Source organism: Lemur catta, chromosome 19, assembly GCF_020740605.2.
Source record: "Lemur catta isolate mLemCat1 chromosome 19, mLemCat1.pri, whole genome shotgun sequence".
Taxonomy (NCBI): domain Eukaryota; kingdom Metazoa; phylum Chordata; class Mammalia; order Primates; family Lemuridae; genus Lemur; species Lemur catta.
Genome location: NC_059146.1, coordinates 13,436,236 through 13,451,779, shown reverse-complemented (window position 1 = coordinate 13,451,779; position 15,544 = coordinate 13,436,236). Strand labels below are relative to the sequence as shown.

At 34.5% G+C, this 15,544-nt stretch overlaps 1 protein-coding gene across 1 annotated transcript; it reads right to left on the bottom strand.

Moving 5' to 3' along the window:
• Positions 1-1,936: 1,936 nt before the first annotated feature.
• On the bottom strand, positions 1,937-9,633 carry ODAM (odontogenic, ameloblast associated). Its single transcript, XM_045531886.1, has 11 exons — positions 9,578-9,633; positions 9,446-9,487; positions 8,824-8,871; positions 8,010-8,243; positions 7,522-7,569; positions 6,033-6,137; positions 5,021-5,068; positions 3,830-3,901; positions 3,244-3,402; positions 2,950-3,005; positions 1,937-1,984 (listed from the first exon to the last, which is right to left on the bottom strand). Exons 1-10 carry the CDS (start codon positions 9,626-9,628, stop codon positions 2,976-2,978), a joined length of 837 nt encoding a protein of 278 aa, XP_045387842.1. The 5' UTR covers positions 9,629-9,633; the 3' UTR covers positions 1,937-1,984; positions 2,950-2,975.
• Between the last annotated feature and the right edge of the window lie 5,911 nt (positions 9,634-15,544).

The following is a 15,544-nucleotide window of genomic DNA, read 5'->3' as shown; positions in this document are numbered from 1 at the left end:
ATGTGGATATATAGAAAGAAATTTGTTATGAGGCATTTGCCCATCTGAGGATGGAGGATGAGAAGTCCCAGCATCTTCCATATGCAAGCTGGAGGCCCAAGAAAGCCAGTGATGTAGTTTTAGTCCAAATCCAAAATAAGTCCCAGACTCAGTCTAAGTGCTTGAGAACTAGGGGCTCCAATATCTGAGGCAAGTTAAAATGGATGTCCCAGCTCAGGCAGAGAAAGCAAATAATTTGCCTTTCCTCCACCTTTTTTTTTTATTCAGGCTTTCAATGGGTTGGATGATGCCTGCTTACCTTGGTGAGCATGATCTTCTTTACTCAATCTACTGATTCAAATGGTAATATCTTCTAGAAACACTCTCACCCGATAAATAATGTTTCACCAGGTATTTAGTCATCCATTAGCCCAGTCAGGTTGACACATAAAATTAACTGTCACGCTATATTTTTCAGAGTATTTATTATTATATCTCTTCCTATTGCCAAACTCTTAAGTTGATCATAGCTTTATACTTAGTTTTATAGTTTGTCATGAGTTCTTCACTGTCCCCTCTTGGGCAGAATAAAGAGAAAAAAGGAGTACTTCTTCAGGATTAATTCTAAGAGCTTAATATGAATTATGTCATGTAATTTTTTCAATGATCCTGTGAACTATGGGGATTTGGAGACACGATGAATGTTCACAGCTGTTGAACATTTGAGTCTTTTCCAGACATCTTGTTGTCTGGCTCCCTATGGCATGGCCTGTGTTAAGAGACTAGTCAGTTACCTATAACTACATTCCTTAGACACATGAACTTAGGGAAAAATAATACAGAATACAATGAAGCTGGAAAAGATGAGTATTGGGTTACTCTTCCACAAGAGTGAGTGGCAGATTCTAGGGTCATAACATCACTAAATGCTGACACAGGTAAGATTCTAAGAATTGTGATCTATTGTAAAATCTAGAACACTTACTAAATTTATTAGAAACCACTAATACATATTCATTCATCACTCAACTTATTCATTTTTCCTTTCACGCACACTCACTCACACCCATCAACACACAAGTATGTAGTATGTTGAATACCAGTTTTCCCATTTTCTCAGAATTTCAGCAGATAGTCCAAAGCTGAGGAAACAAGTTAAAAGTACAGGTAGTTTTATATTCACATGTGAAAGGGGGAAAATTAACATTTTCTGAGTACTTTGTATGAGCCAGGTATCTTGCATGTGTTATTTCATGTAGTTCTTTCAGAAATTCTAAAAAGTATTGTTATCTCCAATTTGCACCCAAGAAAGCTGACACTCAGGCAGGCTTAGTGACTTGCTGAAGATTCAAAGCCAGGTTGGAAGCCAGATCTGATGAAATCCAAAATGCATGTCCTACTATCTATAGGATGCTGCATCCCCAAAACAAGCATAGATCTTCTGAGGAATCTGTCCTTTTGGGTCAGAACAGCCACCTCTCTGTGTGGCTGTGTCATATTGGGAATATGCACTTTATGATATCTACCACCAAATAGTTTTGATTTTCATGGGAAGTGCATCAGAAGGAAGCTGACTGAATGGTCTCAGGGAAATAATATGTCAAAGCTAAGCATATATTTTAGTTCAGTCTCAATCACAACACTCATCATAAATCCAATGACAGTATATCTTTATCCTAACAGATGACATCTTTTTCCAGAGGTTTCCTTAATTAATACAATTATTCAATTGATTTAATGATACTAGCTTTATTTTCAGTGTTATATTCTACATTAGGAAATGACAGAATAATTTGAAAAGAAATATAGTTTTGTGAAAATAAGACTCATTACATGATTGTATTATTTTTTTCTATGACATATTTAAAGAATACAGTATCATTTATAAGTAAAAACAAATTCAGTAGAAGAGTCAAGATATTTTGTATATTCCAAAGAACTGATATTGGCATTGAGGAAACAAATAGCCTGAAATAATATCCAAAGCATCACCACATCTTTTTCTCTGAAAAACAAGATAAAAGAGCATTTTAATACAATTAGACAAATTTTGTGTAAAATTTCCTAGATATCTTATAAATGGCTTATTAGAGAAATAGAATATTTTCACTGGTGTTGGGATTACATAAAGCAAAGGTCATAAGGTACTGAAATCTTTTTAGTATTTCTGATTAAATGACTTGAATGCCTTGCATTGTACAAATAGTACACTAATGAGATTTTCTAAAAAGAAACTAATACTATTCATTCTTGATTGTATTTTTATAAACTTTTTTTTATCTTGAGAATGCTGAATATTCATTTTCATAGAAGGAGGGATCAGAAGAGACTTACAAAGGCAGCAGGGAGGAGATTTCAAAAGACTTTGTCCTTTAGTTTTCACTTCTGGTTATGCTGTTTGCTTTTGAATGTGTGTGTTTTACTCTTTGGTGCCATTCCTAGCCTACTCCTCCATCAAACTCCCACCGTAGCCTCATGGCCAACCAAAAGGATTAAGACAGGTAATTAATGAAGTTTAGGTTTGATACAAAAGTCACAGAACTTGAAATTTCCTTGTCATTGTGCAATTTCATTATCATTTTGAGGTTTTATTTTATTTCAGGCTAATACAGATACATTGGCATTATTACAATGTTTAGCATGCAAAGTGAAATGATGATTTGAAAGAACTGATTCTGTATATAGAATGTCTATTTATAATGAACCTACTATATTTAGTACTTATGTTGTCAGAGCTTAAACTAAGCTTACGGTATAGGCAGACATGATGTTCAAAATTTAATTTTGATTTTAAAAATTGTTAAAGTCTGATAATTATTAATTTTGTAGAGATTTATATATATAAGCAGCAACTTATTTTTCATAATTATTTTGGTTAAAACTCTTAGTTCCTCTGACAATTTTTTTCTTTTGTTTTTTGATTTAGGAATTATCATGGCACTTAATTCATGACTTTTGGCAAATACTTACCAAGAACACCGAACGATTAGGACATCTTATGGTTCTTTCAGTTTATCAGTCTTGGTCTAATGGGAAAAGGACGCTCATAAGAAGCTCTCATTAAATTAAAATTAAATTATATTCTTGATTATCAAAAATAATTGTTGGCCACCTCACCTTATTCAGGGTTAAGACTACATATTCTACCATATCATTAGTTGTCTTATTATTTCCATGACTAAATCCTATAAATTAAATGCGAACTTTGTATATTTTCCATTGGACAACAATTTCTTACAGAAAATGAATTTTTGATTACTTTACCTTCTCTTCCAGGAGCTCTGGGGTAATAGTTGGGTTTACATCAGAAGTGAAAACTTTGGTTGTGATGGGTTTTGGTGAAGTTGAAGGCATGAAAACTCCTTCATTGTTATGCCTAAAGTTTTTCACTTCTTTTTGTAAGTGTGGCATCACTCCTGCTGGCTGTAGAGAATGAGAATGAAAACAAAGTGGTTATAGGTTCAAGTAGAAGGTCAAAATTGGAAAGAATATAAAGCAACAGGATTGAAATGCAAAGAGAGCATTGTATTCAAGTAGTAAGCATCTTTTTTAGTTTTTTAGATCATAAGCTAATAGAAAGACTATGAATATATACCAGCAAACACAATTATCTCTTAATACCTGCTTTTAAATAAAAGTGCATAGAAGAGTATCTGGCATAGAGTACTAAAAAATATTTGATGAACTGCGTGAATTGTATCTTGACTGGCAAAAGATTACAGGAGAAAGAAGCGACAATTGTTCATGGAATCACAAAAAAGTTGGCATTAAAATGAACATTAGTGCAGGGACCTGTTGGTTGTCACTTGTTGATTTCTAGTAGTCAGCAAATTGTTGTAAGGAATCTTACCATCACAGCTATTTCAGGAGCTATGCCTAAGACGGGATCAAAAGCTAGTTGCTGCTGTCCTCCTGGTATAGCCTAAAAAAAAAAAAAAAATTAGAAAGTTTCTAAAACGCTAAATTAGTGATATGTAAAAATATGCTCTTTGACCTCCCAAAGGAGTTAAGCATTCCTCAACTTATTTTTTATTTTATTTTATTTTATTATTATTTTTTTTTTTTTTGAGACAGAGTCTCACTCTGTTGCCCGGGCTAGAGTGAGTGCCATGGCGTCAGCCTAGCTCACAGCAACCTCAAACTCCTGGGCTTAAGCGATCCTATTGCCTCAGCCTCCCGAGTAGCTGGGACTACAGGCATGCGCGACCATGCCTGGCTAATTTTTTCTATATATATATTTTAGTTGGCCAGATAATTTCTTTCTATTTTTAGTAGAGACAGGGTCTCGCTCTTGCTTAGGCTGGTCTCCAACTCCTGACCTCTAGCGATCCACCCGCCTCGGCCTCCCAGAGTGCTAGGATTACAGGCATGAGCCACCACGCCCGGCCCAACTTATTTTTTAGATTTGAAAAAGAGCAATTCCTACTATTACAGAACCTGCTTGACACAGCTCTCTATCATCAGTTCTGGAAGCTCTGCTTCCTAACATTCTCTGCTAGGCCCTGGTGTTCTCCTGTTGAGCATGAACAATCCTATAGGACACTAACATCAGACATAGTTAGAAAAAAACAAGACAACATCATAATCTTGTCTAAAGTAAGGTCACCGTGCAAGTCGCAAAAACACCAACCACCCTCTTATCTTGGCCAATACAAGTGACTGTTGCTTCTTTTCCAAGGGCATCCTTTGACTTGTGCCATTATCCTTGCCTTCTCTGTGAGAATTCTTAAGATATTTGATCAGAACTATCCCCATTTCTTAAGAACACTCCAGAGCAAGCCACCATTTCTTTGAATTCTCCCCAAAATCAACTAACACAAGCCCAAATCCTATGAGAAGTTATTCTAATACTTTCCTATTAAGACACCCCATGGTTTCCCATATGTGTTCTTCTCTTTGTAATGAGTAAATAAATCCAACTTTGTCCAGTTACAAATGTGTTCCTGGTGATCTTTAGCTGAAGGGCATTCACAGATTTAATTGACAATGAAGCAAATAGTTTCAAAGGATTTTTTTTAATGAAAATTATGCATTTACTCACAGGTTCTGCTTGTTGCTGAATGTATCCAAATTGAGTATAGAATGGTATCTGTTGGATTTTTGAAAAATGCATTAAATTTACTATGATGATTTTTGTCATAAGTTTGTGATAATTGGTTACTTAAAATTATATATCTTTTTATTATATATTAAAGGTTTTTTAAAATTTTCATATGTTCACATATGTAAGAAGTAATTATTATTAAATTAGCAAGAACCTTATATCATATCATTTCTAGGATAAAACTCTCTCTTTCCCTTTAAAGCAACATGGCTTACTTAGCATTAATAATACCAGTTATTTACAGCATAATTTTGAGTTTTCTGTAATTTGTCATGGCAGATTTTAGAGTGATGATTAAACTATTTAAAAAAGACATTTTCACTCTAACAAAAACAATGTTAGTTATGTATAAGCCACTTGAATTTATATTAGAATTCTAAAAATTTATTGCAGGTATCTTTCATTAGGTAGGTATTATTTTTTGCTTTTTATTATTTTTTAATAATCACCACACACACACACACACACACACACACATACACATCTACGTAAAGGTGGATGCTAATAAATTTTAAATGTGAGAAAACTTCATTTTCCAACGTGATTCAGCTTTTCGTCTGATTTTATCAGAGCCTTCCTACTGACGTTAGCATTTAAAATCCAGCCTTGGAAATATTAGTTTAGATTTGGAAAAAAGTAAAGCAGTTCCTGCTATTACAGAGCTTGTTTAACACTCAGCTCTCTATCAGTTCTGCATGCTCTGCTCCCCAACATTCTCTGCTAGGCCCTGGTGTTCTGCTGTCGAGCATAAACAATCCTGCAGAACACCGACAGATTTGTCAACATAAATGGCATAGAGAAGAGGGCATTATGTCCTCTTATTCCTACCAGTTCAAACTGTGGAGTATGTGCATTCAGTATACTCAGATAATCTTTTCTCTGGGAGTTTACCTTATTCTCTCTATTCTCAGATGGAACTAGTCAGATTAAAATCAAATATTTGCAGTACCTGCTCCTCATATTGTTGCTGCCCTGGTTGTTGAGGTGATTGTGTGACTGTTTGTTGAGGTTGTTCCCAGGGTAGGAGCATGTAAAACGGATAGTACTGAGACATCTATTTGTAAAAAGAGAAGTATAGAAGAAAGTCCATTAGATCAGCATAGACCATACTTTTTATCTTCTAATGTCAATATTATCTTACAGGTGTTTTATATCTAACAGCTTTACATGATTAAATATGGACAAAAGAATGGATGCAGCAGTCCTTCCCAAACTTTAGAAACAACTTGCATTCCATGTTACTGGACTTTGCTTCTTTCTTTCTTTCTTTCTTTCTTTTTTTTTTTTCTTTTTTAAGATGCAGTCATGATATGTTGTCTGGGCTGGCCTCGAACTCTCGCCCTCAGATGATCCTTTCCCCTCTGCCTCCCCAGTCACTGGGACTATAGGCATGTGTGCCACAGCACCTGGCTGCCTGGCTGGATTCTGATTCATTAGGCATGGGGTTAGGTTCAAGCATATGTGATTTCATAACTACCACCAGAGATTCTAGTGTAAAGCCAGGGTGGAGAGTCACTGGTTTAGTGGTTAGAGAGGGAGATTGTAAGAGGTGGAGAATTATATTCCAACTCAGGTATTTACTTTTGAGGGATTGGGATTTTGATCTCATTTGATCCTTAAAATGAAGTAATTCTATTTGTCATATATCTAATTCTCTAAATACTTATGTTATAGAATGAGATAATGTCTAGAAGTAACTTTTGTAATGGGAGTGGAAGTGGAACAAAATTATATAATTATAATTACAGTAGAGCCAAGTGGTGTAACTTTTTGTAAAAAAAGTCAGTGCTCTGCTGAAGAACAATGTAATTTATCTATAGCCCTGTTTCTTAACATTGGTAGGGTTTTTCCTATTAAAATAATGATTCTATTAGTTTGCATTCATTTTTTAAAGATGCTCTTACTTAATGAAAATTACCATTATTTAATTGTACCATGGAGTTAAATCAGAAATAAACAAGGAACTGGAAATGTTTTGAGCAGAATTTCAAAACTGCCCGTTGACATGGGGAAGTGTGTCTTATCTCTACATCACATATTATCAGTTTAATGCATCTCTCTTTGAAACAAAATTTAAGATTGGGTAAAGTCAGCCCATGGTATTTCTCTTGAATTGCTCCTAAATGCCAGTGCTTTAGATTCAGAGAAGACATGACCTAGGGCTTAATAAGCTCCTTTACTTCCAACATTTCAATGCCCTGAAAATTCAGGGGTGCTGGGGAGGTTCCTTAGCTGCCTGTTTTTCAGGAGCTGCTTTGCTAAGTGAACCCAACATCAACAAACTGATGCCAGCCCAGAAATAATGTTATCGAGACGGTGATATAATTGTTTGGATTTTGTAGCCCTGCTATAGGAGTTAGAGCCAGAAATATAAAAGGAATCATTCCGGAGAGTATGTGTAGCCAACCGTCTGTGAGCAGGGTATTCCAGTCATTTACCTGTGCTTGCTCTTGAGGCATTTTGAAGGAAAATACATAGGGCACCACCTGTCAAAAAAAGAATCATATAAAAAAGTTATACTTTGTTATTTAAAATTCCCGAGCTGCTTTCAAAGAGCTTATTATATAAATTTATCATTTGTATTATCAGGCTTCCATAACAAAATGTCATCTATTGTACATACCATCATTAGCACAAATTGCCCTATTTAAAGATGAAATTTCCCTAATTATCCTGTCCCAGACTTGTTTTAACTCCTTTAATTTCTGGGTGTATCCTAGAATAGCTGATTTAAATGACATTTTTCATGTTAGAAATCATAAAATATAAGGAAGTATAATACTTTCAGTATTATACTTGGTAGAAACATACTGTGAGAAAAAAATTCTCATTCAAAAATTGCTACTTCAAAGATGATTCATATTTATTTTTACATTCAATGTGCAGTTCTCTCTCCATAGGGAGAGATGAAAGAAGCCTCCCTTACCTGATTAGGGACTTGTTGTGTTAGTGGTGGTGTTTGGGGCTGTGCAGGGTCCAGCTGGCCTGCCTGGGCTCCTTGGGCAAAACTGACCTGTCCTGGGAAAGGTATCTGATTGGGGAACAGTCTAGCCAACTGATCTAGAGTTGGTAAATAGAACTGGGAGAGTTCTGGAAGTTGAGCCTGTTGTTGCGGTTGTAGAACCCCAGAGAAAGGAGGAATCCATGAATTAAATGGGACCTGTAAGGACACAAAAGAAAGAAAGAAAATATTTGTCTTTTATGCCAAAGAGAATGTAAAATCAGTTTTGAGCAGGAAAGAGATAAAATGTAAACAATTTCTATACTTCCAGCATTGCATTATAAAAAAAGACAGCATCTTTGACTCACTGTAAGCCACACAAATAATATGAAAAAATACTAAATTCCCAAGTGTCATGAGAAATATGGGGCAGAATGAAATTGATAAAAAAGCACAATGTCTGTGTTTGCCAGACTGGTTTCAAATCTTGTATGTCCCCCCACATCCCACTGGTTAGCTGGATATGACTTTGTGTATAATAGTTAATTTGCTTTCGTATAATTGTGAGAATTAGTGCCTGGCATATACCAAGTTCTCAACAAATAAATATAAATCAAATTATAGTTCGTACTTTCATCTTCAAACAAATGGTCATTAGAATATGTGAGACAAATTTATAACTTTAAAAATTGAGATTTAAGAAATGGAATCAAGAAATGTTTTGCTTTCATACAAAATACCGTAATAAATGAGCAGTAGAAAAATGTTCTACTTAAAGTAACTATTGAGGTGGAGGTACCTGAAGCTGTAGTGGTACAAGTTGAGCATTCTTAAGATTCATAAGTAACTAGGAAAGGAAAGACAATATGAAAATGAGATTACTACACATGCTAAAATGATTAAGAATAATGTTTGCTACAAATATAGAACAAGTCAGAGCTGGTTAATCAGTTTCTTGTTAGAAGTGAGACATTTTCTCACCAAACTTACATTAAATTACAGTGATTGGGAGTTAGAATTTAAAACAAGGTTGAGATTTAACAACCTCTCTGTGCTATGTATGAGATTGCACAACTTTAGCCCATTCTGGTGGTTTAGTTAGTCCTTTTATGCTTTTAAACACCTATATACACTTGCATTAGGTGCTATTAGAAGAAAAAGATATAGATGATGATGTTTCCACCTTTGAAAAATTTATTATACATTTAAATAAGGGAGACAGAATAACATTTCAGAGGTGACCTGGTATACAAAGCAAACATGAACATTGGCAATGTGTTCCGATTTACATATGAGCTAGTGAATAGGAGTTCAAGATAGGTCGAGTGAAGGTTTTTATTTCTTCCCTCTGGGTTTTCATCAAAAAAAAAAAAAAAAAAAGAAAAGAAAAGAAAGAGAACATTTTAATTATTCAGACTAACCTCATGGCTGTTGCTTGCAGACATAAGGGGCTGTGGGATAAGCTAAAAGCAAAAAAGAAAAAAAAAATGGTAAAACAAGGGCTTGTTATAGGTTTTACACGACGAGATCAGCGGTACCATGAAATCACTTACCGGGGCTGACAATGTGGCTCCCAGAAGTCCAAGAAGAATTATAATTTTCATTTTCAGATGATGGGCCTAGAAAATAAATTGTGATATTTAGCATTAAGAAGACTCTGCTTAAATATCATGACAAAAATAATTAGTGTTGTTCAGAGGAGTCATTGAATTCTATAGTATTTATTTATATTTTAGAATTTAAAATTTAGAAAGTTATAAATCTTTATACTAGAACTCATCCTTTTCTCTCAGAGCAGCTGTTTATAAAAACCAAAATTGTTTGCTTATCCTTTCAACTTGAACAAAAGACTGATTTGGTGGCACATGACACAGCTGGATGCATTAATGAACAAGATCGTCTCATCCTTGTGCTGCTCTACGTGGAAGGGAGCAGGCCCTTCCGAACATGGGAGGCCATGACTGGGGCCAACTAACGGGGCTTTATTATTAAAACAATTTTAATGTCTATGTTGAAAAAGAAAGTACTACAATAAAGATTCAACAAACCAGTTCAGTAACAGATAATTTCCATTTAAAAGCCTAATAACAGTAAAAATATATTAAAAATAAACTGAGTCAATATTTTTCTTATTTAGGGAAATAGATTATAGAAATTGAACTATAATATTGATTTATAGTATTACCTGTGGAAATATATTATCTCTTATATTCTAGATATGAAAGTTCCTTCCCTAGTTCAAATCACTGACTGAACCAAGCATTTAGGTTGACCTTGTTAGTCTACCCTGCGGAGTTCACTGATTTTGGTTATTAAAATTATGAAAGCAAAGATTTGGTATCTCACCTTACACTGAGACCTATAAAGAGAAATCTAGAACCATGCAAGTTCCGTATTCTTTTTCTCTCTCAGCCCTGCTGCTTGGAGCTTCTCTTAAATTTTAAAACCCATCTTTAGAAAAAAAGGACCAATCATTTTTCAAAGGGATCAGTGATTCAGTGGGTTTCAGACAATGGCTTAGCTAATAACCCCTTTCCTAATCATCTAGGTGTTATATGGACTCCCACACTTTTAGTAATGTTATTAAATTATCCCCTGAGAAATGTTTTCCTGTGGTCATTTCTGGTTTCTGCTTTGGTTATGACTAATTCTTCTGGAATAATTTTATTCTATTCCTTCTTTTATCATCCTTAAAATGGATACCCTAATTGAGTAACCTTAAAAGCCTTTGCTAAGTTTAAGGATAAATGGGTGATTATTTTTATTTCAAAAGTAAAATACAGAATTATTAGGTAGAAGGCATAGGTCTAAAAAACAAAACTTCAAAACTAGTTAGTGACAATAGGATTCTTTTGTTCTTTAACACTGTGCTGAGTAAGTATGAGCTAGTTTCATTTAGGTCTGACCTTGAAAACACCAGTAGATCTCTTTCTACCTATGGAATGAAATCCATTTAAAAATTGCTAAATTTATATCTGTGAAATATATTCCTATACTATCACATTCATGGAATAAATAATGAAGCATGATGGCCTATATTTTAAAAAGTAGTTGCAAATGTATGTTTTGTATTTAAAAAATTCTCTTTTAATAAATATAACTTCAACATTCAAAATACAACTAAGTATTACTCTCTGTATATCATCATTATTCAAATTTCCTTCATATAGGGAGTTTTATGTTTATCTTGTGGTTTTTTTGGTTCATTTTCTTTTGGTGGATGTTGTTAATATTGACTCCACTCTAATAGGTAGTCCAGTATCATAAGTGTTATGATACTGTATTATTAATTAATTTCCAGTAAGGAAGAGGTCTTTAGCTAATTTAATCTTGAACAACTAATGGTAGCCTTATCATGCAGAAAAACAAAGCTATTGCCTTTCAACAAATTTGGCTTTTTTTAATAGAATGGGACACTTAGAGCTTGCTTGGCTCATTAATACTAAAATGATTATACCCATTTGTTATTTATCTGGTCAAAAAGCCCACAGTACACAAACCATTAGTTAAAATAACAAGACCTTTTTCTTTACTAGAGAATAACAGCTATCACTAGAATTTGGTATCTGTTAGAAAGTGTGAAATTGAATAAAATTTGGCCTAAAGTTGCCTCCATACATATTTTAACTTGGGCCTAAAGGTTTTTCTGTACATAGTGAACTCTACCTTAACTTGATGTAAATACAGATTATAATCTCCTCTTGTAACAAGAAGCTGAGTTTCAGCCAATCACAGGTGACCAACTATTCAACCCATGTTCAAATAGGACAAACTCAAGAGTTGTGACCAGTCCAGCTATTTCTGTTATCCCACCTCCATTTTTTGAAGCACTTTTCTTTTCCATTTTCCATATATGCTCTTTAATCATGTGACAGCCCTGGAACTGCTGTGAACCTACTCTGTTTCTGGAGGCTGCCTGATCCACACACATCCTCTTTGCTCAATTAAACTCAGTTACATTTATTTTTTTCTAAAGTTTTTCTTTTAACAAAAGAAAAAGACTTTCCTGAAATTTAAAATAAATGTCTTTTTAGATTAGCTAAAAAAGTAGAGACCCTCCCAGATGGTGACAGATTTAACTAATGCATAAAGCTTAAAGGTAGTTAATGTAACCAGTTGTTACCGGAAAAATGCAGTAGATGGGTTGAGTGGGTGAACTAGGTGGAAGTTTCTATATTGCCTGATAATACAAATCATCACAATTAATGGCCTTTGTCTATTCTGAATATTGTCAAATTAAATTTAATGCCCCATAAGCTCTCATTCTCCTGAGATTTTCTCTGGCATCCTGGAAGGTCTTAGGCAGCTGATCCCATTATTACATCAGAAAGTTGTTACAGCCAAGCACTGAAAAGGTCAGGGACAGTATTGCAGAGCCAAAACACAGACAGTTTAAAAATTATCCTGATAATAAATAGGTTTGTCTAGCTATATTCCTCAAATATGAGGGTAGTTGGAAGACTTCTGTCATTGTTTTCTTTTTGTTTTTATTTTCTGTTACTAGAATATTAAAAAAACAGTTGAAACTCTCCAGTTACACAACAGTTGAAGTTGAAAGAACAGGCGATGCTTTACTACCTGATAGTTTCCAAGTCCCTATGTCATTTTAGAAAAAGTTACCTCTGTGTCAGAAGGGAAATAGCAAGGGGCTCATTTAGTTGTCATCACATTGTGGTGTGGCTATTGTATATGTCTGTTTCTCCCATTCAACTATGTTGAACTTACTCATTTTTCTATCCCTGTGTCAGCCGCCCAGTAGGTACTCCATTGACTTTTGTTAAATAAATAGTTTGCTTCATTCAGGGGAGAAAAATAGCTAGTACAGGTCCACAGCAAAGTCATTCTGTGTGGATTAAGGTGCAGGGACACAAGATAAGGAAACCCTGAACCAGATATTGACACTATAACTTTGTTATTTTGTTTTAGTTCAATTACCGGAATACCAGACAACACTCTATTCAAATAAAAGTACAAAAACACATTTCAATGCCAAGTACATATGACTGTTGCATTATATACCATTGAATTATCCATATATTTGCTCTGTCCCAATAACCTAATTGAAGTAAGCAAGAATGACTTAAAAGTTCATCCTTTCAAAATGTTATTTCTGCTTTTTTTTCTTCAATTATCCTGAAAAATCAATCCGGAGTCTTACGGAGTGCCATTGTGAAGTAGACTAATATTCTGTGGATCATGACAATTGAATTTAAATTTTATGATTGCTTATTATAGAAATAATTTTCATGCATCTGAGCTCTAATTTCTCAGGAATTTCCAATGACATATCAAGGAAGGCAGTATACACATATCACTCCATGTTTCAATGACAAAACTGAAGTACAGAAGGTTCAATGACTTCATTTTTTAATTTCTTTATATAACAAATAGTGTTGTCCAGCTTCTATAGCCCATGTCCTTGCTAGGAAATCATAACTTAGTGCTAGTAATAATAGATGTGGTTTCTGCCTTCATGGAATTTATGGTTTTTTCTCACTGTCAAGAAGTTACCAAACTTGTGGTTAGAATTTAGGTCTTTTGATTCTACACCAAGTAGTCCTTTCTAAGGCACCCAGATGCCTAACTAAAAAAGAGAGAGACATAGTACTATAATAAAGGTAATTAACAGATAAAAGTATAGGAACTTGTGCAGTAAACACTGAGAATAAGCAAGCTGTCAACAACATCTTTTCTTTTTAAATTATTTTTAAATTTCAGAATATTAGAGGGGTATGAACATTTTGGTTACGTATATGGCCTTTGCACCACCCAAGCCAGAGCTACAAGTGTACCCATCCCCCAGTCAGTGCGCTCCACACCTATTAGTTGTGAATTTACCCATCCCTTCCACCCCCCTCCCACCTGCCTGGTACGTGATGAATATTACTTCCATGTGTGCACATTAAGTGTTGCTCAGTCAGTACCAATCTGATGGTGAGTACATGTAGTGATTATTTTTCCATTCTTGTGATACTTCACTTTAAAGAATGGTCTCTAGAGCCATACAGGCTAATTACAAGAGGTGCTAGATCACCATTGTTTTTTTATGGCTGAGTAGTACTCCATGGTATACATATACCACATTTTCTTAATCCACTCATGTATTGATGGGCACTTGGGATATTTCCACATCTTTGCAATTGTGAATTGTGCTGCTATAAATATTCAAGTGCAGATGTCTTTATTATAGAATGACTTTTTTTCCTTTGGGTAGATGCCTGGTAGTGGGATTGCTGGATCAAATGGTTAATTTACTCTTCTTTCTCCTTCTCCTCTTCTTTTTCTTTATTTCCTACTCCAGTTCTTTTCCTCTTCTTTTTTGTAACTTGGTTTATAAAGCCCTCAATGATCTGGCCCTTGCTTTATTCTTTCACTTCACTACTTCTCTTCTCCTTGTCCACCAAGTTCGAAGCACACTAGCTTTCTTCTGAGTTTTGAATACCTGAAATTTATTGCTGCCTTTTAAGGCCTTTTCACTTTCTGTTGCCTATGCCTGGAATGCTCACTCTCGAATTTGTGAGAGTCCGGTGTCTTCTCGTCATTTGGATCTTAGTTTAGGTATCCAAAAGAATGTTTCCAGAATGTTTACCCAATCTAAAGTAGCCACCTCTATCATATTACTCTATTTAAATTCTCTACAAAGCAAGTGCCATTTTTTAATAACTGGTATATTTATTTGTCTTATTTGGTTATTGTTTTTAGTATTCACAATTATTTATTTTCATGTTTTACTTTCTTCCATTAGACTATAACTTCATTCAAGCAGAATCTTTGTTCTGTTCACTTCCCCCGCCCTTGACTGGCCCATAGTAGCCACTCAAATACTTGTTGAATAATTGGATGATAATTATTCTCACTTGGAAATTTCAAAGACACACTTTTTCATAATAAGATTAAATGTTGCTTGCAGCACTGACAAATAGTGAAAGTCACTGAAGTGTTTTTACTAAACACTTCATTATTTATATTGTTTAATATAATTACTCTTCTTTCTAGAAAATCATTCTATCTTAGAGATATATTATAAAGGATCAAAATTATTAATGTAATAATCTTCTATATTCCTAACAAAAATTGTACATCTGGCTTGATTTAGATACTTGTCTATGATAAAGTCTGTTACCTCATTTCTAGTACTTATATATAGAAATTTGGCAAAAGGAGTGGCTATTGGTAATTGATTCTGTGTTTCTACATTTTTTTATGTCTTAATCCACATATCAGCAGTTTTAGATGTGACACTTTATTTGCTTGCCATTTGAGCAGTGAAAGGGGCACTGACATTTGTTGCTTAGAAAATAAGACTGCGTATCTGAAATGGTTAAGCAGGAAAACTTGAGGCCATACATGTGGAGTCTGTGGTGGGAGATTTTTGCTGCTCTTTCTTTTTATAGAGTGGTTTATAAAACTTGTCTCCTGCCATGCCATTGCAAAGCATTTCTGAGAAAAAAATGCCAATGTCAGAGAGAGAGAGAGAGAGAGAGAGAGAGAACAGAGATTTCTCTTGGGTAACAAGTGCC